Source organism: Bombus vancouverensis, chromosome 12 (assembly GCF_051014615.1).
Source record: "Bombus vancouverensis nearcticus chromosome 12, iyBomVanc1_principal, whole genome shotgun sequence".
In the NCBI taxonomy this organism is placed as follows: Eukaryota; Metazoa; Arthropoda; class Insecta; order Hymenoptera; family Apidae; genus Bombus; species Bombus vancouverensis.
The window spans coordinates 4,264,644-4,289,940 of record NC_134922.1 but is presented as its reverse complement, the minus strand read 5'-3'; the positions used below and the strand labels follow the sequence as shown (position 1 = coordinate 4,289,940).

Sequence of the window (25,297 nt, the reverse complement as noted above, 5' to 3'; positions counted from 1 at the left end):
CATCCCCACGGTCGTCTATCGACTAATGTCAATAATAAATATACGAGGCAACTAATAAAAATATTTACGTCAAGTACCATTACGCGACGGATGAGCGCCGTACCGAAGAGGGTGATCTTTTTTCCAATAAATAGTTTCATCTTCGAAATTGTTAATGCTATGATTATTATGTTACATTTTTATTTTTATTCTTGTGAATCGAATTCAATCCCTTTGCAGTTTATTTTTTATTATTACAATTCAGTGTAATATCAAATGTTTCCTTTCCATAATATTTGCAAACTAAATTTATTTTCTTTTTAAGTATGGCTATTTGCATGTAACAATGTGTATCGGTTAAAGTTTTCATTTTCACTTAGAGTTTTAGACTGTCTTTTAGGGACAAAAAACCAACCAAATAAAGAGTCTTTCACCTGGAATAGATGACAGAATCAACGTATTATACTTTAAAAAAAATTGTTTTATATATTTTTACTTCTATGGTAATATTTTTAATTTACGGATCATTATCGTATAAATATCGCAATAATTCTGGAATATTCTTACCATTAACTGCAATTTCATCACTAGGTTTTTTCAAGAAGGAAAAAATCAAATACCAAGAAATTACGAAACTAATTATAATAATAACGGGCAAATAAGGATGTATTGAGTGTACAATATTACCTTCAGAAACGATATTTTACCAATTACCAATAAAGGCAAAATACTATTTTACATATTATTCTAAAAGATGGTCTGATTATAATGGTCTGACTGACTGTAATAGTTTTTTACTAAATATATGTTTGCAGAGAATATGTACATTTTCAGATTTGTTTCAAATTTTGAACGATTAGTATATATTTCAAAACATCTAACGCAAAGTTCCGCAAGCCGTAAGATGTCACGTCTGTTCAGTAGTCCATCTGTGATTCTATTATCGATATTTTTCCATGCTAGTTTTCGATATTACCAACTTTTGTTATTTTCATTAATAAGAATATCATCAAATTATAAAAAGTAATCATGAAGACAACAGCGGCGATGAAAAATTAAAAACTGAAAATTTTATTCACTACTTTTTAAACGTGTTTTTTCTTAAATTTCCATCTATCTTTTTTTTAATTTTACCTCTTACGTCTTATTTCTTTTACTATAAACTGTAATTATATGTATAGTACGTATTAGTTATGTTCATTGATAACTATTTCGATATTCGTTATTACTTACACCTGTTGTGATTGCCATGGCGACGCAATTCTTATGCTGTTAGGAAGAGTTCGTGTATTACAAGCTATCAGTTGATTATAATAAAAGTCGACTCGAGTTATTATAATATTATATTTCATTATGTCCCTAAAAGAACTTGAAATATTCGGAATAATAGCATTTGACGGTTAGTAATTACAATCATTTCGCAATAATGAGAATTTATTGAATTTCCAATATAAAAAGAACTTTATCATAATCATATAGTATATATGTATGTACAGCATATGTGTAAACACACCCGCATACACTCATATACACAATATATGTAATAAAATTGACTGATCACATTTGTCACAGTGTCATGTAATCCAAAAACTTTATACGTGTATATATGCATATAAAAGAAATAGATATATGTATATGTTTTAAGCTTGCTTCTGCTATTTGCTATGATATTTTTGTGTCATTTATCGTTTATGAAGGTCTAGAGTTTGTGTTTGGTAATATATCACGAACATTATTCTTTCATTTACCATAAAAATTACAGTCTGAATATCATGTTTATTTGTAGGTGTAATAAGAAACGGTTTACGATTACATCCTGATGGAGAACACCTTGTGTATCCAATGGGTAACAAAATTACTATCAAACATGTAAAAACGGGTGAACAATTCTTTCTTACTGGACATAAGAATTTCGTTTCCGCTTTATGTATTTCATCTTCAGGCGATCTGATAGCTTCCGGCCAAATAAACCATCATGGTTTTAAGGTAGATTCGTTTAAACTGGATTGAATAGTTAATTTCCAGACTGCGGATATTTGTGTAAATTAGTATTTTTTTATATTCATATATTTCTTTAAATATAATAAATCTAGATAGAAATATATGTAATAGTTTATGTACTTTGCATATTATATATATGCATACTATTTTTACATCTTTATATTTTCCATAGAAGTATAAAAATTTACAATGTATCAATTTCATTAACTTCAAAATTAACTAAGAGAGATCGAATACTTTATTCAAGGCAATGGTTATAATATGGGATTATAGAAATCGTAAAATGAAATCTAACTATGAAATGCACAAAGTTAGAGTCGAAGACGTGTGTTTTACGGAAAATGGACAGTATCTTATTAGTCTCGGAGGCAGAGATGATGGTCGTATCATAATATGGGATATTGAAAATGGAACTCCTCTTTGTGGTAGATATCTCCCTCTCTCCCTCTCTCTCTCTCTCTCTCTCTCTCTCTCTCTTTCTGTTTCTACATATGTATATATGTATTTTAACACATCAAAGATTAAACAGCAAAGAAATAGATAAAAGTTATGTAAATACAACATTATCATAAAACGTAACTAAAGCACATATCTATATTACTTCCTCAAGGTAAAAAATACATTTGAATAATAGATACTTAGCAATAAGATATTACAAATATATTAGAATTACAGGTATAAAAGTTCATTACATAAATCAAAGCCACAAAAAATATTTTTACAATTATAAAAAAAAAATAATTTTTATTACTGTGCTTAATAATACTCCAATTTCTTTAAGCTTCATAGCATGATAAATCTAGGTGAAGAAATAGTGATAAATAAAATATGAAGCAAATTTTGAAAAAATCTTTCATAACTGTAATCTTGCAAACAGAATTGAAGTATCTAAATTAACCGAAAAAAGCGTTAACGCACTTACGTCTTTAATGAGATAATTTATGTCCGTAAGTTCTGTGAGTGGTACTCATATTATACTGTTACACATTGTACAGGTACTTCTGCTGGAAACGAAACATGTGGAAATATTATAATAATTGCACGAGCTAACATTTGTAAAACAAGTTTTATCACTGGCGGCGACAGGAATCTTAAATTATGGCGTATCAACTCAAAGGATCAAAAGTTATATGGGACAGATATAAAAGTTGGAAAGATCAAACGTTCGATTAACTGTGCAGTTATAGATGAGAACGATGAAAATGTTTATTGCGGAACAACATCTGGCGATATCATAAAAGCAAGGTTACTCGTTTGATGATATCGATGATAATAATTTTAACCTTTTGCACCTGAGAGGCGTGTTAAGTTTTAACTAGAGAATGATTAATTGCCTTTCTTTACCTTTGCCCATAAAATAATTGAAAAGTTTTGTTTCTTTCGAATAGGCTAAACATAGAAGAATCCGAGGAAGGAACTAAATATCCCGTAATGATAGGATGTTACTCGAAGATACCAACGAACAAGGGAGCACGCATGAGGAACGCAAATGGACTTCACATAAAAGTATATCCAGGTGGTGTGAAAAACTTGTTGCTTTTAAAGAAAGACAAGTTAATCGTAGGTACTGGCGATGGAACAGTCGAATTAATTGAAATAAGGGAAGACTCAAAACTTAATGCAAATAAAACGAACAAGTCACTAATCATACCCGCTATAGTAGCAGTGAGTATACATAATTTCTCACAAACATGTATATTATATTTTCTTGTGTATATGTATGTACCATATGTAAAATAAAAATTTAAGGCTTTACAGCAATAAGGAGGCAACTTCAATATTTAAATTCTATTTATTGGTTATATTGGTTTCAATCATTCCACATCCGCTACCGCATGTATATTATTGTATCTTATTCTTAATGCATTCATTACCATTGTGTCTACGTCATATGCAATATCTAATATGAATTCTCTATATCAAGAAACCACAACAGAGCACAACAAATAACAATATTTAAAAAAATAATTTTCTTTGTTGCATAGTATCGCACAACGAATGTGTGTGCCATGGTAACGTCCATGATCCGCTATCAAAATAATTTGGTATTAGTAGGAACCGCATTATGTGAGATTTATGAGATCGAATTATCAAGCTTTCAGATGCGTTTAATCGTCACTTGTCACACCAGTTCGATATATGATTTAGCATTTCCAAGGTAAATCATTTGTTTCCACATTTAACAAACTACTTTTATTTGAGATACTTAAAACCGCAGGGATGTAACTGATACTTTCCTTATGTCGAGCAAATTATACTTACAATTCAGAAATATTAAAAAGTTGCAGATGAGGTGTCTATAAAAATTAAATCATATTCTTTGTTTGACATATACACAAATTTTTAATGAGTTTCATCTTTTAGTTTGAGTATAGAGATTTGGGGAAACAACTTACACCATTTTAATATCAATAACTTTTTCATAAGCAACGTTCTGAAAAAAAAGTGACGTAAAATGCGAAGCAACATATTCTAAAACCGTGCTAATGCTAGAAAATGTGTTTATTGCAGATATAAATAACTGAGATAGTTTTAGATTTGCATTGGGCTTATCTTTACAACCTGTCATATTCGACAATAATCTATTACAGCAGAAGATAAACAATCTATAACATTTTACGAGGTAAAAATAAAGTCTAATAATGCACACACAACAACAGTGTCTTGTCACTAATAGTAGGTTGAATTTATACTACAGTTATATCGCAGAAAAAATCGCTTGCGTCCATTTGCCTTCAATTTACTTATATAGTTCCCTTAGCAGTTAATTTTTATAGCCTCTAAATGATACTTTTATACAACTTGGGATTATTTACATTATATGGACCTTATTTTTTAATGCCATAGTGAACCATCTCTTTGGTTTTAAATCATCTCATCTGTATTTTATAAAAAATACAAAGAGGAAATAAAGTGCATAAAAATCCTATTATTTTTGTAGCAATAGTTCAGAGATATTTGCAACCGCTAGTAAAAATGACATACGAATATGGAAGTTGGCCACCCAAAAAGAATTACTCCGAATCACCGTGTCAAATTTTACTTGTTCCAGTATATGTTTCAATAGTAATGGTGGTTCTATAATATCGGGTAAGTTAATAGCATACAGTGACGAACAAAAGTATTGACGCAGACAAACTCATTTCGTGAACTTGTACTCTAGGTGAATTTGTACAAAATACGATCCTTTACTCAACTTTTTTATAAAATATGAGAAGCAGCATAATTCTTATAAGGAATTAAAATTTCTGTTTCGGTTACGATTTGTTATATCGCTTTTTATTTATTTACAAAATATTGTTATTTATTTCTAAAACAGTTCTGGAACGACTGTTGTATCGATTATACAGTAGGTAATTAAAATTCAGATTTCATAAGATTTCACAGGAAAATTCGATTTCTGCCAATATTTTTGTTCATTACTGTACGTTGCCACGTATCGTGCATAATTTAATTTGCGTTAATCTATTGGAGGAAGCTTGGAACGATGGCACGATAAGAGGATTTGCTTTGAATGGCGGAAAACTACTATTCGAAATTAATTGCGCTCACACAAAATCTGTGTCAACAATCACTATTACCAAAGATGACGATAAACTGATTAGCGGTGGTTGTGATGGACAGGTATACAAACTTTATACCCCCTTAAATTTTCGAATTAGAATGCTCATTGTTGTTCTTTGTTGGAGCAATGTTTCAATTTCGGTTTATTGAAACGCACACCTTCGTTTAGGTGCGAATATGGAATGCAAAATCTGAATTACGACATTTATTGCAAGTCCTAAAAGAACACAGAGGTCCAATAACGTCATTACACGTTTCACCTGATAACAAGAGTTTGATCAGTTCTAGCACAGATGGTACATGTATATTATGGGATTTAAGGTAATAATCCGGCAACCATAAAAATTATAAACCTAAACTATCATGCATATTTGGATACTTGGTACAATTTAATCAAAAGATTGTGAACTAATGTACAGAGTGTATAAAAAGTAAGTAAAAAAAGGTTCATGCAAAATTGACTGAGTATGATTGTCAAGGTCAAAGCCTTTTTTATTGTAGCACATTCTATTCGTCGCAAACAACAAAAATTTCAAAGGAACCATGGGTCGCAAATAACTTCTTCTCCCGGAAAAAAATGTTAAAGTTTTAAAATTCTTAAACCAGCTTTATTCACAATGTGCTTACATACTACAGTGATATACCACCAAAGCATAGCACCTACTGTTACACGTAGATGCTCTAGATTCACCATTATATATTCTATATCTTCCTTTATTTCTTTTTCTCTTACTGTCTATTTAAATAGCCCCGAACTTGCATTTCTATATCTCCGTCAGTTCCTCCCCACGATTATGTATTGATTCTGTATGACAAAAACCACATTGAATCGGATGTTGTAGTTGTTTACGTAAGTTGTAACGGACGTAATCCGTTAAAAGAAAAAGATCCGTTGCCGTCAAATCTTATGAACAAGGAGGCCGTATGTGAAGAACAGGTCTATGTCCTATCCGTCTTGTTCAAAAGATTTTGTTTAAAAATTGGTATACCGATCAGCTATGGCGAGGTGGAGTACCACTGTGTAACCAAAAAAATGTTGACCTTAAAAATCATGCTTAAGGTCAATTTTGCACGAACTTTTTTTACAAATCTTCGCCGATCCTGGAGTGTAGAATCACACTACAATAAATTTTACACTTTTTATACACCCTGTACACAAAAGACTTCAACATTAACAAAGAATTCAAATTATGATAACTCTTATAACTATTATTACAATACGCGATTTTACTCATTTTTTTCTGTAGAAATTTCACGAGGAAGTTCATGCTGAGTGGAAGCACAATGTATATGGCAACATGTTTTGTTCCTACCGGCGTTCAAATTTTAACATGTGGTACAGATCGCAAAATAGCTTATTGGGAAACATTGGATGGTTCATTGGTTCGGGAAATTGAAGGTTCGATGGCGGGGACCTTAAATACTATAAGTATTAGTCATGACGGACAATATTTTCTCACTGGATCAGAAGATTCTATTGTAAAACTATGGGAATATCGTACCGCTAGTACTATTCGTTTGGGTCTTGCACACGCTGCTGCTGTTACTCGTTGTGTCTTTGCTCCAAACAATAAATTTATTGTTACGGCAAGTGCAGACGGTGCTATAATGCTTTGGGAATACCCCTTTTCGGAATCATCGATTACACCGATTAAAGACGATACCAAACAACACACGCTAGAACCAGCATCAGTACCTTGCCCATCGAAAACGGACGACATGTGTGAACCAAATTGTAAATAATACACTACATAAACTGCAATACACATTCACCAATTACTCGAATATCTCACAATAAATCAAAATTAATTGTCGATAGATTCGATGACTATGATTCCACACAGAAAGATTCACATAATCACGTAAAAGATTCGATTATATCTTATTTTTAAAGCGAAATATTTCACTTCTTTGTGTGAACAATATCATTGAATTGTTCTACACTACCATAAACCAAATCGTATTTCACATAAAACCTGTTAGTACAAAACGATTCAATGCATACAAATGATGATAGAGAGAAAGAACAATTTTTTTTATAAATGTTCTTTTTTAAGAATAAATCATCTATTCCTTATTTAACTTATTTTTTTTAACTTATTTTATTATCCTTATTTTTTGTATAATTATTTTTCAACAAGAAAGAGGAAACAAAAAGGATTAGGAAGCAAATAACAAAAATAGATCATTTTCTATATTTATAGTAACAGTTATAATCAATATTTTACAGTATCTTCACCTTATTTTCTGATATTTCATGAAATCTGTTATATTATCCCATGATTAAATTTGAAATACTCATTGAATACTTATTAAATAGAGTTTATATATAATAGCTAAGAAAGTAAATGATGATGAAAGTATTAAAATGATTGTAATACATTTATGTGATAATTCATAAAATTATTGTATTTCGAAACAACACTTAACCCCAAGCTTGGCTTTTACAATAGTGAAGTATTAATTTTCCATCTGCACCATAACAATCATACAAGTTTTTTACTACCTGATCTGGTGCAGGCGCAAATGTTTGATTTACATAAAGAAACTAGCAAAGGAAAAAATGTATTTATATATGTAAAACATTACAAATTCTAGAATAGATATAACCCTTACTTAACACTTACCAGTTTTTCATTCGAATCTAATTTAAGGTATCTTCTGATAAAATCGGAAATTCGACCAATGCAATAATCTTGACTGACAGACCATTTCTTTTGTTTCATTATCGGTGCGTTCCCAGTTGCTTTCAACAAAATATCAACTGAAAAATTGGTCAAATACAAATAAGATAATCATTTTGCACTGACTCTGAGCTTGTTAAGTTTAAATTTAATATTATATCTCCTCTGCAAATAGCAAGTCTTTTACTTTTTGCTCTATCCTTTGAAGCAACTTGAACTCCATTTCGTACTAATGGTGTTTCCGAAGGTATTGTTTCAAGATTAGCAGGCGTATCTTCATTTGTTAAAGTTTCTCCCATTTCCTCAGATTTTTCAGTTATAGTCACATCATTTCCTTCCTTCTCGGACATTATGTATGTTTGATTACAATTTTAAACGTTTGTCAAGAAAGAAAGATCGTGTCATTGGGACCTAACCAAACTATGCAAGATTGAAATAAAGTATAAAATTGCCATAAAAGATAAATTACATAAAGGCAATCTTCAATCGAGTAAAAAGTAAATGTCTTAACGTTATCTTAAATTATTTCAGTGAAATGAATAATTTTCATGCACAAAACATGTTTCACAGACTTAATAATTTTTATTGGATTTTATAAATATTCACTTTGGTATGTCACACAGGGACTCAGATCCATGATATATTAATTCTTTATCAAAATAAATATGTGTATAAGACAAATATATTAAGGCAAACGTATCGTTTCTTAGTATTGTCTTTTCTTAATAATTTCAGCAAATTAGAACACTAATATTTGCTAATATGCTGGTATCAAAAATTGAATGTTGTCATATTTGTACTGCATCTAGGGAAATTCGAATCTCATGATAAGTAATTGCGATTTACATTGATGTTAAGACAAGTGCGTGAAGCTTTAAAATAATCTTATGTTTTGGGGACGAATTCGAAACAACAAATTATTTTATTTTCTAGTCCTAATAAAGTATAATATCAATACTGAACTACTCTTGCTATTATTTTATTTTTCCTATATAATTACTGTGGAAAAAAAATATATTTTCACAGTAAATGAAAAGAGTGAATGACTTCCCATACACGTGGCGCCATAATTACTAGCAGTGTGAGATCATGATCTTGGACTAAAGCAGCAGTCCCTATAGAAATATACCTATGAGTTCGAGTTCGTTTAAGTTTAACATTTGTTAGTGCTATTTTACAAATGGTGGATGACAATCAGTTTTGAGTCATGTGGAATAATATTAGATTTATGTGAATTATACATATAAAATTATATGTAAAGATACCCCTCTAGTATATTTGGATAAAGAGAGATAAATAAAAAGAAAATATATAAAACTTTAAATAAAGAGCGATTATTTGCTAAAATTAACCGTGTCGGTTTTGTTGGAATAGTTGGAGGAATTGATATTTCAATCAAGGTAAGATTAATATTTTTACATATCTAATATATTTATACTTCTAATGTTAAATTATTTAATTGATGATCCTCTTTGAATAAAGGTCGAGAGATTTGAATTGTAATAAAATTGTGAAAATGGAGGTGGATTATAGCAGCAACTGCGATATAAAAATACCAGAATGTAAAAAACTAGCACATGAAGGAAAGCTACATGATGCTTTGGATCAATTATTAGCATTAGAAAAATTAACACGAACAGTTAAGCTTTTAAAATATTACTATATGTAACTATATAATCATGTTTGATTATAGTATGCAAATAATGAAAATAATGCTGGGTATTTTTTAGAGTGCAGATATGACATCTACATCACGGATCCTTGTGGCTATTGTTCAAATTTGTTTAGAAGCAAAGAACTGGGCTGTTCTAAATGAACATATAGTGTTGTTGTCCAAAAGACGTTCTCAGTTAAAACGAGCTGTTACAAAAATGGTTCAGGAATGTTGCACCTACGTAGATAAAATGCCTGATAAAGAGACCAAAATAAAGTTAATAGAGACATTGCGCACTGTAACTGAAGGAAAGGTAAAGGATTTGAGCCCTGTGATTGTTTTAAGTTGTATTTTTAAACATTCTGAAAAATCAATATAATTCTGTTGTTGAAGATATACGTAGAAGTTGAAAGAGCAAGGCTTACCCATCGCTTGGCAAAAATCAAAGAAGAGGATGGAGATATCTCAGGTGCAGCAGCTGTTATGCTGGAATTACAGGTATGAATTTCTCAGAAACATATTAGACAATTAAACATTGAAACATAATAATATCATACTATACCACCTGTTCTAGGTTGAAACATATGGTACCATGTCACGTTTGGAGAAAGCATCTCTTATCCTAGAGCAAATGCGATTATGTTTAGCAAAAAAAGATTTTATGCGTACACAAATAATAGCAAAGAAAATTAATGTTAAATTCTTTAGTGATGAAAATGATGAAGAAACTCAGACTCTCAAATTGAAATATTATGAGTAAGTATACTATTATTAAACTATCTAAACGAGTATGAAACTGAAACTTATTGCTTAAAAAATTTTGTTTATTTCAGTCTAATGATGGAATTGGCCCGGCATGAAGGCTGGCATTTAGAATTATGTAGACATAATCGAGCAGTGTTGGAAACTCCAGCTATTAGAGATGATCCTGAAAAAAGACACGCCGCTCTTTCACGTGCTGTTCTTTATCTTGTACTTGCACCACATGAACCAGAACAAGCTGATTTGACCCATAGGCTGCTTAATGACAAGCTTCTAGATGAAATACCAACATACAAGTATTACTTGTTTGCTTTTGACAAAAATATTTAAATATGTGCATAGAACCTTCTATTTTCTATACTGACAGTCAGTTTTTATTTGCTTAATTTTTTTTAGAGAACTGTTACGTCTTTTTGTAAATCCAGAACTAATAAAATGGTCAGGACTGTGTGAAATTTATGAAAAAGACCTTAAAGCTACGGAAGTTTTTAGTACTTGGACTGAAGAAGGTCGTAAGCGATGGGCTGATCTCCGAAATCGCGTCGTTGAACATGTGAGTTTGAAACCTCAGAATCGTTTCATTTCATATTGACGTATTTGCATTGAATATTTATTCTATCTCCTTTAACGTTTAGAACATTAGGATTATGGCAAAATATTACACAAAAATTACACTAACTCGCATGGCAGAATTATTGGATTTACCAGTTGAAGAAACTGAAGCATGTCTATGCAGTTTAGTAGAAACTGGCGTGATAAATGCTCGTACAGATCGACCAGCCGGTGTAGTTCGTTTCACAGGAACCCAAGAACCAGCTGCTCTTTTGGATGCCTGGGCTGCATCTTTATCAAAATTAATGAGCCTTGTCAATCACACAACTCATCTTATTCACCAAGAAGAAATGTTGGCCGTAGCTCAATCCTGAAAGATGAATTTCTCCTTTCTCTTTCTCCCTTATTCTTTGCCTCTTTTTCCCTCCTTTCTTTACACTATACTCTCTTTTTCTTCAAATTTCTTCTTTACTAGATCCTTTATAAAAATTATTTGTACGAAACTATTACACATAAACAATTATACAGCTTGTATGTGCGACCTAAAGAAAGCATTTAACGAGCTCCTTTCAATCTGTTTTTAACGCGTGTACTAGATCGTAAAATAAACATTATGCGAAGTATAAAACATCTTTTTTTTATTCGCTTTTTCATTAAGTAATACATCGTAAATGTACATTCAAATTGCTCTTACAAATTTTATTAACAGTAAAATTCAATATCTTCTTCTCGTTTTCATTATTTATTATAACCGTCCAATACACAAAAATACGCCAGTTTTTTCTGCGAGTATCAAGTTCAAATAAATAATTTGTAGGATAAAACAACTTCCCCAAATTGCGGCAATATTTTATTATTGTCCATTATAGGTTTCAATAATACTTATGACCATGTTATTCGTCATATTTTTAACATTGTATGAATATGTTTTAACAAATAATATCTATCACGCTATTGTAACTTCTTCTCAATTTGTAAAATTCGTTATATTATACATAAAAGATAGTGTAAAAATTTATATATATATAATTTGTATTATGTTCACAAAAGATTTATATAGTAAAAAAAAAAAACTTATATATAGTGATCTCATTGAATTAAATTTCTACATATAATAACTCGAATATTTCACTTATAGAAATATTCTCTTATCAATTGGACTATTGTGCGAATTGCATTTTATTCATCAAACAGTTATCCGACATTTTGCTGATACCGACATTCTGATAAAATAACAGACAATGAGTATCGAGTACACCCTTCTTTCCCCTTTAACCCTTAACGGGTAGAACGTGCGATAATATTTCTTTTGTAATAAAAAAAGTACGTTCAATGTAATAAACGTATATAATAAAAATGAACAATAGTTCATAATTCAAAAGTATAATTTACAGTTTTTGTTGCGACCGTCTTTCAATCGAAAAAAGATATCGTTTCAAGGTTTACACCTGACGTTTTGGTCAATAGCGATGCTATCGCAAGAAACACTTGCACTATTTGATTTGGTATCTAAAGTGTAAAAGAAAGACAAACGCTATAGTGTTAATAATAAACTTTTATAAGAGAACGAAAGATTCTTACTGCTTTCGATAGTTTTGCGTACAAGCGCTACTGCCTCTGCATAAGAAGGCGGAGGTAATTCATTGCAAATTTCTTGAGCGATTGCTTCGTAAGAGGGTGGACCTGGAGTTTGTATGTCAATACGTTCGATACCACGAGCACCGCTCAATTCCTGTAAATGCTATATTCAACGATTAAATAATTTTGAACTATTCACCAATAAATTTGTTTATTTTCATTGAATTTAATACATTTGAAGATAAAAATAATTTGGCAGGTAATGGAAGTATACGTATCAATGAAGTTTAATTGAATGTATAAGTGTTATATATTTAAGTTTTATTCATTATATATCCGTAACGTATGTACATTATTTATTGAATAATTGAAATTAATATTTACATTTTCGTGTAAAGAAACCGTATCTAACGAAACTTCATTGGTGCCCATCTCCACTACTTATCCATTTATTTTTGTCACCGATTGTATATCTTAACTACATTTGTAACCCAAATGTATTTACTATTTTGTATGTATTTTAATATTCGGATGATCTTTATTTGATCACACATCGAAAATTGTGCAAAACGTGCAAACATACACAATATATACTTTTCGAGAATCGGTACTTTTCTAATAATTGCTTTATGACATAGCTAATAATATATAACGTATAATTTATGTGAATGTTATAAAAATCAAGGACGTATGAAATTAATTAATCAAAAACTATTCAAATATCAAAAAAATTGGAAAAGAACAGTTACTTACTCTGAACAATTGTCGTTGATGAAATATCATCTGTATAACGGACTTTCGTCGCAGGTAAAGCATACATTTGACAGCTACCATTAGTCCAGAACAAATAAATATTGGACCAATAAGCCACATGTGACCAAGTTTAAAAAATATGTGTCCGCCTACGATATCGTCCAAAGAAAAAATAGTAATAGCTGTCCCAATCATAAACAGAATAACGCTCAATGCAAGATAGCTATAGCTAGTACAGTCACATTTGCCAAAAGTGTTTGCCGATTCTTCATATCGTTCCTCAACACGATGTGCTCTATTCGATAAGAACGAACTTTCGAAAACCGTAGCCATATTCCATTAATAATAACCAAACGCAAGATTGAAATTGGATCGGCCGGGGACAAACCAGAACGAACTAACCTACCTATGTTACACTTAAATCCCTTGCGTTCTGCACTTGAAAATATTACTTTCTCTTTCGAAAATTTCTCCGAAACTTTACTTCTAGCGAATATTAAATTCTAATCACGTAGAAACAAAAATAATAAAATAAAAGTCATTTTAGTACTTAAGGGAAAATAATAGAGCAGGTATTAATCTTAATAACTGAGAATACATTCCGTTCCTTATGTATGTTGGCGATACCGGGTATGTAATAATAATAAGAATAATTAAATGGTATTCAGTTTAATATTACGTGTCTCGTCTATTTTTTATCAGAAAAATCATATCTTTACAATTAAAAATGTTTATAATAATATACATCGAAAGTTAGTGATCTGATTTGAATGTTCAAGAAAAGCAGTATTTATCTAACGAAATATATGATTGTATCTACAAAATAAAATTCAGTAGATATGTACAGATTACTTATTAACCGAACATTAGTTACAAATCAAGTTCTAAGGAAAACAAGTGACGAAGTAGCCGGTAGTGTTAAGAAAAATACCAAAATTACATCAAAAGGACAACAAAAATATACAGAAACTGTTCTGCTTCCACGAACCGAATTTCCTGTACAACTTAATGGGAAAGCACGAATAGAGGCAGATAAACGCTTAACTGAAGTAAGTCATTATATTCTTAAGTATTCTATTGTTTATTTAAATATTTATTCTTCTAATTATATCATTATAGAAGTGTGGTTTTTCTGAATTGTACGAGTGGCAAAAGAAAAATCTTTCAGGGCCAGATTTTGTTTTACACGATGGGCCTCCTTATGCAAATGGAATTCCTCATATGGGACATGTTATCAATAAGGTTTTGTTTTTTTGCAATAATTCCTTTTCTAGATTATGCATTTCTCTAGCTGTTTTAATGGATTCTTACAGATTTTGAAGGATGTAACATTAAGACATAAGATTATGAATGGAAATCGAATTCATTATGTACCCGGTTGGGATTGTCATGGATTACCAATTGAGTTAAAGGCTATTAAAGGTTATGAAAGTGAAAATGATCCTTTAGAGATTAGGAAAAAAGGTATAATTTATAGGTTTTTAGATCATAAATTTCTTCCATTATTAGTTCATATGATATGATATATAATCAATATTTAATATTAAATCTTTCTATTTATTGTATTATTACTTTTTTCTTTTTTTATGTACATTCAGCCCGTAATTATGCTGAAGAAGCTATTGCTAGACAGAAACAAGCTTTTCAGTCATGGGGTGTGACAGCCAATTGGAGTGAATCTGAATGTTATTTTACCAGTCACTCATCATATATGAAAAATGAACTTCATCAATTTATAAAATTGTATGAGAAAGATATTATATTTAGAGATTTCATGCCAGTTTATTGGTCTCCTTCTTCAAGGTAAAATATTCAAGACGGAATAACTTAATTTCAGTTTTTTAGAAGTTTACAATTTTATCTTTATATCTTATATTATAGAACAGCATTAGCTGAATCTGAATTAGAATACAATCAACAGCATCAAAGTAAAGCTGTGACTGTTCGTCTACGCATTAATGATATTCCAGAAAGATTAAAATCATTTAAAAATCATGCTGTATATGCATTAATATGGACCACTACATCATGGAGTTTAGTGGCTAACCAAGCTATATCTTTCTCTTCAGATGCTACATATTGTCTTGCTGAAGATGATAAAAAAGACTTATATATTGTTGCTAAAGAACTATTAGGAGCTACTGAATCAAAGATTGGTCCTTTGAAACCAATAGTATCCTTCGAAGGTAAATTCGAAAAGTTAATTAGTATTTTTTAAATATTACTTGTCATTTTTTTATTTCAAATTTAACATAGATGAGTTAGGGAGACAAGTAGATAATATATGTTTTATTAGGCAAAGAATTGGAGGGCAGCACGTACTTTCATCCTTTCACTGAACAAAAATGCCCTTTATTAGCTGCAAGTCACGTTACGACAAATGAGGGAACAGGTTTAGTTCATACTGCTCCTGCACATGGTCCAGAAGATTTTCTAGTTGCACTCAAAAATAAAATTCCCATTGTAAGCTAATTTTTTCTTGTTTGTAACGAATAGTATTAGTATAATATCAATGTTAGATATTATTCTAAATATAATATCAATATTTAATAATGCCGTGGGGTATGCTATAGTTATCCATGGTAGACTCTAAAGGTCTGTACACTGAAGAGGCTGGGCCAGAATTTTATGGATTAGAAGTATTAACAGAGGGAGTTGATAAAGTGATGAATCTCCTGGCTCGAGATATATTGCATGTGGAAACATTAACACACAGTTATCCGTATGATTGGCGAACAAAACAACCAGTTCTTATTCGTGCTAGTCATCAATGGTTCATTAATATAAATACTATCAGGGAAAAAATTATTGTAAGTCAGCATTTTGCAACATTTTTCTATGATAAATTATCAAAAAATTTCGCTAAAACGAGGGGTATGTTCCCTTTATTATTTTCATAAGGAGAACTTTGCGAATGTGAATGTATATCCTAAATGTAATCGTACATCTTTTATGAATGCTTTACTTGCTGGAATAAGAAATCGACCGTATTGGTGTATTTCGCGACAACGTTCTTGGGGAACACCCATACCTGTAATATATAGCAAAACAACAGGCTTAGCATTTACGAATAAGTAAGTACGTGTATATATATATAGTTATTTATAGTATACTGGCTTTACAGTATACACTTTTACTTATTGTTCTTTATATTTTTCCATTTTAGAGAATTAGTTGAACGTTTATGCGATTCGATAGATCGATATGGTACTGATTGCTGGTGGGAATATTCTGTAAGAGATTTAATAGGATTAGACATAATTAAAAAATTGAATATTGATCCGAACGATATAGTAAAAGGAAATGTAAATTTCATTAAATTTTCAAGATTGAAGAAAGTAAAGTTTCAATATATCATTCATTAACATAAATCCTTCTTAGGATATCATGGACATTTGGTTCGATAGCGGAATTTCATGGTCAATGGTTTTACCAGACAAAAAAGCAAATCTTTATTTAGAAGGATATGATCAATTCAATGGTTGGTTCCAATCATCCCTAATAACATCTGTAGCTTTACAGGGATGTCCACCTTATAGGTAAATAAAACGAATATAAAATGTTTAAAAAATGGCTGTATCAATGTAAACGCATTTTTTTATTGTTTAGTGATTTATTTGTACATGGATTTGCAGTCGATGAAAAAGGCTTAAAAATGTCAAAATCAATAGGAAATGTAATAAATCCAGAAGAAATTTTGCTAGGTGGATCTAATTTGAAGAAAAATCCAGCGTACGGTGTCGATGTTTTAAGGTATTAAAATTTAATTTTATAGTATAATGGTAACATATTAATAATTTCATTTCATCTAGATGGTGGGTAGCTAATCACAGTTCCCAACATACACAAGTGCTGGTTTCAAAAAATTTACTCGATGAATGTAAAACATGCGTTAACAAACTTCGTTTAATACTGCGCTTCCTTCTGGGTACTTTACATCATCATCCGGGTATAAATTGCAAACCTGAATATCGAATTATTGATAAATACATGTTGTACTTATTATATTCGTATAATAAACAGGTAATTTGATCTTATTCTTCAATTAGGAAATTAAACATATTACTGTATTATTATATTACAAACTAATATGTCATTAGATGCAGCAACATTATAACAACTATGAGTATCATCATGCGGGTAAAACGACTATGCATTTTATAACAAATGATGTATCAGGTCTTTACTGTACTATAATAAAAGATAGACTTTATTGTGACGAGGTAACATCTTCGATGCGCACTGCAGCTGTGCAAGTTATAAAAGAAATTCTGAATGTTCTTATCAGATCTATTGCACCAATTCTACCTCATCTAGCAGAAGAAGCATGGCTATATCATCCCGAAAATATCAGTATGTTATAGTCCTTTTCTATGAGAAATATGAGATTTCAAGACACTTTTTTATTAATTAAATTTAATCTTAATTATAATGTACAGCATCGATACCATTGCACTGTACGCAATATAAAATATCAGAGTCATGGAATGATTCAAAAATCGCACAATACATAGATGCGGCAATTCGATTGAGAAAGAATGTTTTAAAAGTCGCTGATAAAACTACATGGAAATTATATGGCGTTATAGAAGCTACAAAAGATGATTTTGTTTTGCTTTCTGTGAGTATTATTTATACAAAAGAAACTAAAGTTATGTTTTGTATATTATTGAGTGAACACTCGATATTATATGAATGTGTGCACTGACTTATACTTTCTCTATTTACGTAGCTTCTTCACGACCAGCAAAAACCATCAATGTCTGAATTATGTGAAATATTACAACTCTCGTCGGTTACATTAATTGAAAATCATACTATCAATGAAACACAAATCCAACTATACGACATCCAGGAGAAGTTGTGCGAACGTTGTAGGAGATATCCTGAAAGTCAGGAAGATAATCTATGTCCACGTTGTGTTAATGTACTTACTAAAAATAAACCATTGATTGCGGCTGTGTAATAATTTTTATCGAAAATGCTGTTTCATATGATTTATCCTTACTCTTTCCAATTCTGATAACAAAAGCAATCATTAATCTCTTATGAATATATTTCAAAAACTTATGAAAAATCTTTTGTTTGTTGTTAATTATTTGTATGTACAATAACTTTGAGAAGAACAAAAAATGTAAAGATTACAGCAGTGAGGATATTGGCATAGTAAATTCTTAAATTTGAAATGAAAGGAAAGAAGCTGTATAGTATTATATTAAGGCTCTGCAGAGCCTACAGTGTTACGACAACTTTTAGCGGTTAAATCATACAGTGGATTTATATTAAGAGCATTTAGGAAATGCATTAAATGCGGTTGGTATCCGCTAGTGGCTAACTTAAACGCAACGTGCGACATATATGCTCGTAACTCAAAGAATGCTTGATACATTTGTTCCAGTTTTTTAAAATTAGGATGTACGTATCCTGTAGATTTCATTACCCAGTTTTGAGATCTTATTCTGTTATGAAATTTCAAAATGACTTTAAATATATTGGTTAAACATACGCGTACTTTTTCTCCACGACTATTCAGCATACATCTGGAAAGAATAATCATTAAAAATAATTAATACATTTTACATTCGTATATATTTTTCGCTTTAATTCAGAGAAAATACCTTGATAATATGCGTTTTATATAGTTTACATGTGCCATATAAATTTGATCTACAGTTAAAGAATGTTCCAGATCTTTTTCAAATTCAGCCCAACTTGCGTGTAACACGCTACACGTTAGATAATTATGCAACGCATTCATAAATTGTGTCATTGAATGCCTATATAACTGCAGCTAAAACAAATTAAGATTAATAATTGCATTAGAACTTCTAAAAAAAATCATAAGATGTGATGATACCTTATGATACTGTTCTGATGTAATTGCTTTTCGTTCTCTTTTCATAATATTAAAGTCCTCTTGCAACACCCATGAAACTCGACCGCTTGTTATTAGAAATTTAAATACTTTACTGTATTGTTGCATGACTGTCTCATCAAGTATAATATTAAGTGGCCAATTTATCTTATAGTTGAGAGTAAGACAATCCAATGCAGCTGGATCTGATATCTGTAAAGATTTCATCATAAGTAAGATGTATTGATTTCGTTGAAGAAAATGAAACTTTGCGATATATATCCAAAAAGTATAATTTTATAACAAGAAGGACAGAGTAAGATAAAAAATTTACGTGTAATTGAGCTGGTGTGTCCGTTGCTGAGAGATTGAGAAGTTCCGAATTAATATAAACATTGTTAAACGAATTAACGAGTGCTCGTTCTAGAAGATTAGTCAAAGTAGCGGAATTAAATAGTTCGATAGGTATTGAGATTTCATATAAACGAGAATACAGGGAATCTGTTAAGCTCTTTGCAAATTCCCCATTTAGCAAAAAGAAATAACTACGTAAACTATGCAAATGTGAGAGCAAGTTGTTTTCTTCCAAAAAGTATTTGATAATAGCATTGTTAACGAGACGGCTCTGTACGTTGAGAGGAATGCGAATCGACTTTTCTAAATAGGCCTGAAGAGAAATATGATCAATTATCTCGACATCGGTAATACTCAAAGGAGCTACTGACGATGCATTATTACTTTTTTCATCACGAGCCAATTCAAATAAATCAGAAAATGTTGAATCTCCTTTCATGGCAAGAGATGATTTCGTAATTAACTGAGTCGAACTCGATGATATTATTGTAGATGAAATTTCCGAAGGAGATGGGTCTTCTAAATTATATGTTGAAATGGGGCTCTGTACTGATGAAGTAGTAAAATTATCCGTTGTACATGACATCGGTGTTTCTAAGTCATTTTCTTTATTTGTGATGGCTATAATTTGAGAGCAACGAGTACCCGTTTCATTTGTTTCATGCGTAACAGAGGTAAATTCGATTTGACGTATATCAAGTTCGTTGTTATTTGGCGTCATATTATAATCTAATGGTCGCATGCATACGCCGTCAATTTGAGATTCTGTAATATTATCGATTTTCATAACGTTTAAAAGAGTGGGTCTTTCTGTTACTGATGACTGTGTGCGATGAACTAATAGGCATTCTAAAATCTCATTCATTTGCTTATTTGTTGTATTTTTATTTGACGAAACTTTTGAGGTCGGATTCGTATTTAGTCTTTCTAGATGTTCGAAATTATGAAATTCGTGTTTCTCATTATTGTTGGTTATTATTCTCTTATGTGCGTAATTTTCAAGTGAAGAACTTTGCCTTGAATCTTGATTAATTTGAGTAGACGGTATTGACATTACATTTGATGTTTGATAAGATGTATTCGTATAATTCTTATTTTCATCTTCAAGTGAGATTGGAGTTTCAATTAAAAAAAAATCTGAAGTTATTGCACAATTATGTCCTTCAGTTTTTTTTAAAAACTCGTTCCTTGATTCTTGGTTTGCTCTACTTAATGTATCCACTCTTTCGTTATACAATTTCATTCTTTTCTTCCGCCATTGTGAACGAATACATCGTTTATTAATATCATTAGCTAAACCTTCATAATAATTCCAAACAATTGTCCTGTAAGTGTTTAAAATTATAATGTTATACTTTTAATTTGATTTGAATATTAATAATATAGCAAATTATTAATTTTTAATACCGTTCTAAGGATTTCGATCTTTCCTTTATTCTACTTTCTTCTTTATCTTGTTCGATTTCTAATTGTATCTTGTTTGATAACTCAATTTCTTCAGCCTTATTTGATTGTAAGTTATTTGTAAGTACTTGTTCTTGTGGACTTGTTAAAATATTTTGTTTTACTCGTGTCACTGTTGTTACTGTGTCCCCTGGTTCTTCCTTGTCTTCTAATAATTTTGTGACAACTAACGTTCATAGCAACAATGCATCTACTTATAGATAAATTTAGTTACTAATAAAAGTACACTTACCACGAAGTTTCAATAATGTATCACGTTCTGAAAGTATAGTTATTTTTGACATTTCTTTTTCTAACTGCTTCTGGTTTAAGATAGCTGTGGAAAGAGAAAGTACCGAACCAAGTGCAGCTTGACCTTTCTTTTCATATTCTCGATATCTTGATGACTGCTCGTGTAACGACATTATGCTTAAGCAAACTTTTATTTCTGGTTGCTCAGTTACACAGACACGGCATACTGGATTCTAAATTCTCATGATACAGAGATCAGTACAATACGCTGTCTGTAGTAGAGTTAACTACAATATGATATATCAAGTATGCTTACTTTGGAGTCGCAAGTTCTTAGAAGTCTTACTGTTTTGCCACATTGAAGTATTGATTCAGCTAGATCATTCAAAAAACCTGGCACCTCATCATTGCAAATGCTAAAACTTTTCGTCCAAAATTTATGACTTCTATTACGTAAATATTGTGGACGCGTTTTTATCATAAATTCTCCATATATATCGTCGCATATACCTTCAAATATCCATTTCTGTAAAAATCTGTTGCAATCAATTTAATTATACTATCCAACATTCCATGTTCGCAAGTAAACGGATTACATAATGAAGTAAAATATACAGATAAATGGTAATAAAGACGATAGAAAAACACTTGGTGTCGCGGATACACCATTTTTATTATATTCTATAATACGTACCGAAAATAAACTTCACAGCAAGATTTTAATAATGAATAAAATACCAAAGCAATTTTGGCATCTGTCACTTTAATTGCTTCATTATAAATTCTAGTAAGAATGCTACTTCCTTCTCGGGACATGTACTGATTTTCTTTGTAAGGTTCACAAACTTTAGCAACTTTAGTGATTAATTTAGCCACAGAACGTACTTTTTGAAATATTTTTAATACTCCCTCTGATTCTTTTTCATGTGTAAAAATTCTTATTAGTGCTGCTTGATAGTAAAGCAATAATTCTTTGATATTTGTACATAGAGCCTATAAAATAATAATAGTATAAATGTTACAGTCTATTTGCTTTTTAAATTTTGTATCCAATTTTGTTACAAACCTTAAATATTAGTCCTTCTTGTGGTAATTTGTTACCTTGTGATTTGTGCGTAATTAGATTCCACAAGAATTTAAAACAATTACCCCAATTAATAGCTTCCTGACAAATCTTCTTTATTGATTCTGGACTTATACCATATACACTAATGTTTCTTCGTAAGATAAATCCTGTCTAAAAAATTGTTTATAAATAATTTAAAAAACGAATTTTTTTAAAATATTTTTTGTTGCTTCACATTAAAATTAATAAAAACACGTACAGCACATCTATACTCAAAGGAATTTGATTCTATTCCCAGCAACATTGATTTTACATCACATATAAATTCTTTGGTTGACACTTGTTCCAAAAGAAGCGAAGAATTCATTAACTACAAGAAAAAACAAGAAATACATGATTAGTAACAAAATGCTTGAATATATATTTTACTTAAGAAATAATTATTGAAGATAAAATGAATATTTGGATTTATATACTGAAAATAATTTATATTACATTCAATGTGTATGTTTTATAACATTTACTTACTTCTTCTGAGATTATAAATAAATCATTCATTTGCTTAACTTTTTCTAGATGTATTGCTGCAATTGGAGTATCTGTTATAAACATCAATTCTTTAATAGATTGTATCTCTCCAAAGCATTCCCATGTTTGATGATTTACAGTTGGTAGAGTATTAGTAACACTGATTTGATCCCATATATGACTCCAAACGTTCATAGTATTATCTGATTCATTGCTAACACTTTGATCTAAAACTTTCCATGTATCTATAATACTTCCGTTTTCATCTGTATTTGTCTGCATAAAAGGGAGATACAAATAATTTGTTGTGTCTCCTTTTTCCACAGGAAAGCTGCATATATTTTCGCACTTGCTTCCAATCTACAAAATAAATCATCCGAAGAAAAATTTTAAACAGATTCATCATTTATCTAAAAATTCATATTTAGCTTAAATTGTTGCATAACATATATTTAATACAAAGTTTAAATCTATATCTTACCATATTATTTTGTAAAATATGTATATTAAGCTCTGAATTTATTGTATACTGTTGGTTTGGGTATAAAAGCATATGTGATGATATTTTATCAAATATATGATTGGACATAAAATCGCATGTAGTAGACATGCTGAAAAAAACACACACACATATATATATATATATACAACAAGACTACTTGAAAATAAGGATAAAATATTATTTATATAATTTACTCAATGGATTCAACCCCAACTATGGCTTTGGACTTTATTGAATTATCCAAAAAATTGAATTCATTCATAATATTTGTAGGTGCAATTCTTTTAACTGGATATCTTTCGAGTGTTGCCTCAAATTTATCCGATGATATGAAACATTCCATTGGGTATATTTGGAATGGCGGTATTTTATTATTATTGTATGTGATTTCAGGAAAAGCAGGATTTGCTTTGTCGAAATAAAATATATTCTACAGATTGTAATAAAATGCATTAATACATTTATGAAATTCTAAAAATCCATCTTCTTTCCAAATACAAAAGCTTAAATCCTACCGTTAATGGCTCAGGATTAATGTTACAATTTTTTAATTGCATTAGTAGCTGCAAAATAGAAAATACTGGTAGTTCACCACATGGGAATTCTTCAAGATTTTCCAACAAATGTTCTATCATCCTAGCATTGTATGAATGGTTTAATTTCAATTTCAATGCAAAAGCATGCTTTTGTAGTTCTAAAAGTGGATCTATTTTTTGAAGTGCTTCATAATCTGTGGATATGAATGAGATTAAAGAAAGGCTGAATTGAAAGTTAAATAAATATATGAAACACATCTAGCATAATCAGGTATTAACATCACCTTGGCTAGGGATCAAACGATCACATTTTTTCAGTAATATTTCAAAAGCTTTGATTCGAAGGTGTTTAATTATTTTGATATCATGATCATAAGTAAACTGTACATTTCGGTGGGAGGATCGATATGCCTGTAATATGTTCCTACTCAATTGAGTTACGAGACCATAAACATCGTCGTTATAACGGTCACTGATTTTGTCATTGGCACAAACGTATTCTTGAACGTTCATGACTGCACGTCCAAATTGTATAACACAGACAAATAATTGTATCACTGTTGGTTAACAAACAGAATCGTTTGATATAATACAACGATAATACTCATTCATAGTTTTTCACATATGTTGTGTTTTTTGCTTGTTCATTCTTAGTTATTGTTATACAAGTACAAATAAGCACATAAGGATACGTTGTATTTAACATATTTTCCAATATATGCGCATTAGCTAAATTCAAATTAACATCAAAACGTCATTTGTATCATAATTGATGTTTTGACCCTACTATAACAATGTTTGTAGATGTTACTAACTTCTATCAAAGTAAATCGACAAATTCGAATTATACGTCATTAACCTCAACAACCATATTAAAGACTGCTTTATTTGATACCCTAACGTTACTTCATTTTCAAATCGAAGAATACAACGCGCGTTACATCACGTGGTATTTAGTCCCTATCTTTCGAATTGAGAATAAGCAGAAAATACAATATTTTTAGAAGAAAAGTTACGCTTATATTTAGTTTGAATAGATTTTACGATGTGAACCAGTAGAAAAGAACTAGAAAAAAATACGAGAAGCTAAATAAAAAGAACATAGAGGAAATATAATAAACAAATATGTATCAATTAATTTCTAGGAAATGTAGAAAAATTTGTATTTTTAATACTAAATATCGTTTTACGGATCAATCAGAAAAAAACAATAGTGTGATATCAGCTATATATAT

The 25,297-nt window shown here is 30.4% G+C and overlaps 6 protein-coding genes across 13 annotated transcripts; 3 read left to right on the top strand and 3 right to left on the bottom strand.

Moving 5' to 3' along the window:
• Window positions 1-1,192: 1,192 nt before the first annotated feature.
• On the top strand, window positions 1,193-7,362 carry LOC117160830 (cilia- and flagella-associated protein 52). Of its 3 annotated transcripts, none has more exons than XM_033341862.2 (10): window positions 1,193-1,378; window positions 1,766-1,965; window positions 2,228-2,405; window positions 2,976-3,225; window positions 3,369-3,645; window positions 3,966-4,138; window positions 4,922-5,070; window positions 5,459-5,604; window positions 5,714-5,865; window positions 6,792-7,362. In XM_033341862.2, exons 1-10 carry the CDS (start codon window positions 1,333-1,335, stop codon window positions 7,285-7,287), a joined length of 2,067 nt encoding a protein of 688 aa, XP_033197753.2. In that variant the 5' UTR covers window positions 1,193-1,332; the 3' UTR covers window positions 7,288-7,362. The 3 variants fall into 3 exon arrangements, with proteins under 3 accessions (XP_033197753.2, XP_076479477.1, XP_076479478.1); XM_076623362.1 differs by lacking the exon at window positions 1,193-1,378 and adding an exon at window positions 1,571-1,694; XM_076623363.1 differs by lacking the exons at window positions 1,193-1,378; window positions 1,766-1,965; window positions 2,228-2,405 and adding an exon at window positions 2,735-2,783.
• Window positions 7,363-7,729: 367 nt separating this feature from the next.
• Window positions 7,730-9,245, bottom strand: Atg12 (Autophagy-related 12). Its single transcript, XM_033341871.2, has 3 exons — window positions 8,416-9,245; window positions 8,172-8,308; window positions 7,730-8,092 (listed from the first exon to the last, which is right to left on the bottom strand). Exons 1-3 carry the CDS (start codon window positions 8,576-8,578, stop codon window positions 7,970-7,972), a joined length of 423 nt encoding a protein of 140 aa, XP_033197762.1. The 5' UTR covers window positions 8,579-9,245; the 3' UTR covers window positions 7,730-7,969.
• A 143-nt stretch (window positions 9,246-9,388) lies between these two features.
• Window positions 9,389-11,824, top strand: Rpn5 (regulatory particle non-ATPase 5). The gene is made up of 8 exons (XM_033341868.2): window positions 9,389-9,628; window positions 9,711-9,867; window positions 9,959-10,195; window positions 10,276-10,380; window positions 10,457-10,638; window positions 10,716-10,940; window positions 11,041-11,197; window positions 11,280-11,824. Exons 2-8 carry the CDS (start codon window positions 9,745-9,747, stop codon window positions 11,568-11,570), a joined length of 1,320 nt encoding a protein of 439 aa, XP_033197759.1. The 5' UTR covers window positions 9,389-9,628; window positions 9,711-9,744; the 3' UTR covers window positions 11,571-11,824.
• On the bottom strand, window positions 10,805-13,860 carry LOC117160833 (uncharacterized). Its single transcript, XM_033341869.2, has 3 exons — window positions 13,528-13,860; window positions 12,778-12,937; window positions 10,805-12,705 (listed from the first exon to the last, which is right to left on the bottom strand). The coding sequence occupies exons 1-3, from the start codon at window positions 13,858-13,860 to the stop codon at window positions 12,632-12,634; spliced, it is 567 nt and encodes a 188-aa protein (XP_033197760.1). The 3' UTR covers window positions 10,805-12,631.
• A 157-nt stretch (window positions 13,861-14,017) lies between these two features.
• IleRS-m (Isoleucyl-tRNA synthetase, mitochondrial) lies at window positions 14,018-18,509 on the top strand. Of its 3 annotated transcripts, none has more exons than XM_076623360.1 (16): window positions 14,018-14,157; window positions 14,230-14,576; window positions 14,647-14,769; window positions 14,841-14,991; window positions 15,126-15,330; window positions 15,409-15,713; window positions 15,824-15,990; window positions 16,101-16,337; window positions 16,429-16,601; window positions 16,694-16,832; window positions 16,909-17,066; window positions 17,137-17,280; window positions 17,340-17,550; window positions 17,628-17,880; window positions 17,967-18,148; window positions 18,260-18,509. In XM_076623360.1, exons 2-16 carry the CDS (start codon window positions 14,367-14,369, stop codon window positions 18,491-18,493), a joined length of 2,892 nt encoding a protein of 963 aa, XP_076479475.1. In that variant the 5' UTR covers window positions 14,018-14,157; window positions 14,230-14,366; the 3' UTR covers window positions 18,494-18,509. The 3 variants fall into 3 exon arrangements, with proteins under 3 accessions (XP_076479475.1, XP_076479476.1, XP_033197752.2); XM_076623361.1 differs by having other exon boundaries at window positions 14,027-14,157; window positions 14,398-14,576; XM_033341861.2 differs by lacking the exon at window positions 14,018-14,157 and having other exon boundaries at window positions 14,176-14,576.
• Window positions 18,510-18,713: 204 nt separating this feature from the next.
• Grip163 (gamma-tubulin complex component 6) lies at window positions 18,714-25,103 on the bottom strand. 4 transcript variants are annotated; one of them, XM_076623357.1, is made up of 15 exons: window positions 24,347-25,103; window positions 24,042-24,256; window positions 23,721-23,956; window positions 23,506-23,635; window positions 23,025-23,384; window positions 22,756-22,866; window positions 22,497-22,667; window positions 22,125-22,423; window positions 21,747-21,966; window positions 21,432-21,663; window positions 21,143-21,365; window positions 19,716-21,060; window positions 19,385-19,594; window positions 19,146-19,318; window positions 18,714-19,067 (listed from the first exon to the last, which is right to left on the bottom strand). In XM_076623357.1, exons 1-15 carry the CDS (start codon window positions 24,573-24,575, stop codon window positions 18,743-18,745), a joined length of 4,479 nt encoding a protein of 1,492 aa, XP_076479472.1. In that variant the 5' UTR covers window positions 24,576-25,103; the 3' UTR covers window positions 18,714-18,742. The 4 variants fall into 4 exon arrangements, with proteins under 4 accessions (XP_076479472.1, XP_033197750.2, XP_076479473.1 ...); XM_033341859.2 differs by having other exon boundaries at window positions 21,143-21,344; XM_076623358.1 differs by having other exon boundaries at window positions 23,064-23,384.
• Between the last annotated feature and the right edge of the window lie 194 nt (window positions 25,104-25,297).

Excerpts from the sequence above, each read along its gene's own strand:
- LOC117160833 (XM_033341869.2), bottom strand. The coding sequence starts at position 13,860 with ATGGCTACGGTTTTCGAAAGTTCGTTCTTATCGAATAGAGCACATCGT. Across the intron at positions 12,938-13,527 it reads ATCAACGACAATTGTTCAGA|CATTTACAGGAATTGAGCGG; the intron begins GTAAGTAACTGT and ends CGTTGAATATAG. Across the intron at positions 12,706-12,777 it reads ACGCAAAACTATCGAAAGCA|ATACCAAATCAAATAGTGCA; the intron begins GTAAGAATCTTT and ends TTTACACTTTAG.
- IleRS-m (XM_076623360.1), top strand. The coding sequence starts at position 14,367 with ATGTACAGATTACTTATTAACCGAACATTAGTTACAAATCAAGTTCTA. Across the intron at positions 14,770-14,840 it reads TGGGACATGTTATCAATAAG|ATTTTGAAGGATGTAACATT; the intron begins GTTTTGTTTTTT and ends GGATTCTTACAG. Across the intron at positions 17,881-17,966 it reads ATATCATCCCGAAAATATCA|CATCGATACCATTGCACTGT; the intron begins GTATGTTATAGT and ends TATAATGTACAG.
- Grip163 (XM_076623357.1), bottom strand. The coding sequence starts at position 24,575 with ATGAACGTTCAAGAATACGTTTGTGCCAATGACAAAATCAGTGACCGT. Across the intron at positions 23,636-23,720 it reads GTTGGGGTTGAATCCATTGA|CATGTCTACTACATGCGATT; the intron begins GTAAATTATATA and ends TGTTTTTTTCAG. Across the intron at positions 22,424-22,496 it reads AAGAAGGACTAATATTTAAG|GCTCTATGTACAAATATCAA; the intron begins GTTTGTAACAAA and ends ATTATTTTATAG.
- Atg12 (XM_033341871.2), bottom strand. The coding sequence starts at position 8,578 with ATGTCCGAGAAGGAAGGAAATGATGTGACTATAACTGAAAAATCTGAG. Across the intron at positions 8,309-8,415 it reads TTCAAAGGATAGAGCAAAAA|TTGATATTTTGTTGAAAGCA; the intron begins GTAAAAGACTTG and ends CCAATTTTTCAG. Across the intron at positions 8,093-8,171 it reads TAGATTCGAATGAAAAACTG|TTTCTTTATGTAAATCAAAC; the intron begins GTAAGTGTTAAG and ends TTCCTTTGCTAG.
- Rpn5 (XM_033341868.2), top strand. The coding sequence starts at position 9,745 with ATGGAGGTGGATTATAGCAGCAACTGCGATATAAAAATACCAGAATGT. Across the intron at positions 10,639-10,715 it reads CTCAAATTGAAATATTATGA|TCTAATGATGGAATTGGCCC; the intron begins GTAAGTATACTA and ends TGTTTATTTCAG. Across the intron at positions 10,941-11,040 it reads GATGAAATACCAACATACAA|AGAACTGTTACGTCTTTTTG; the intron begins GTATTACTTGTT and ends AATTTTTTTTAG.
- LOC117160830 (XM_076623362.1), top strand. The coding sequence starts at position 1,586 with ATGCATATAAAAGAAATAGATATATGTATATGTTTTAAGCTTGCTTCT. Across the intron at positions 1,695-1,765 it reads AGGTCTAGAGTTTGTGTTTG|GTGTAATAAGAAACGGTTTA; the intron begins GTAATATATCAC and ends GTTTATTTGTAG. Across the intron at positions 1,966-2,227 it reads TAAACCATCATGGTTTTAAG|GCAATGGTTATAATATGGGA; the intron begins GTAGATTCGTTT and ends ACTTTATTCAAG.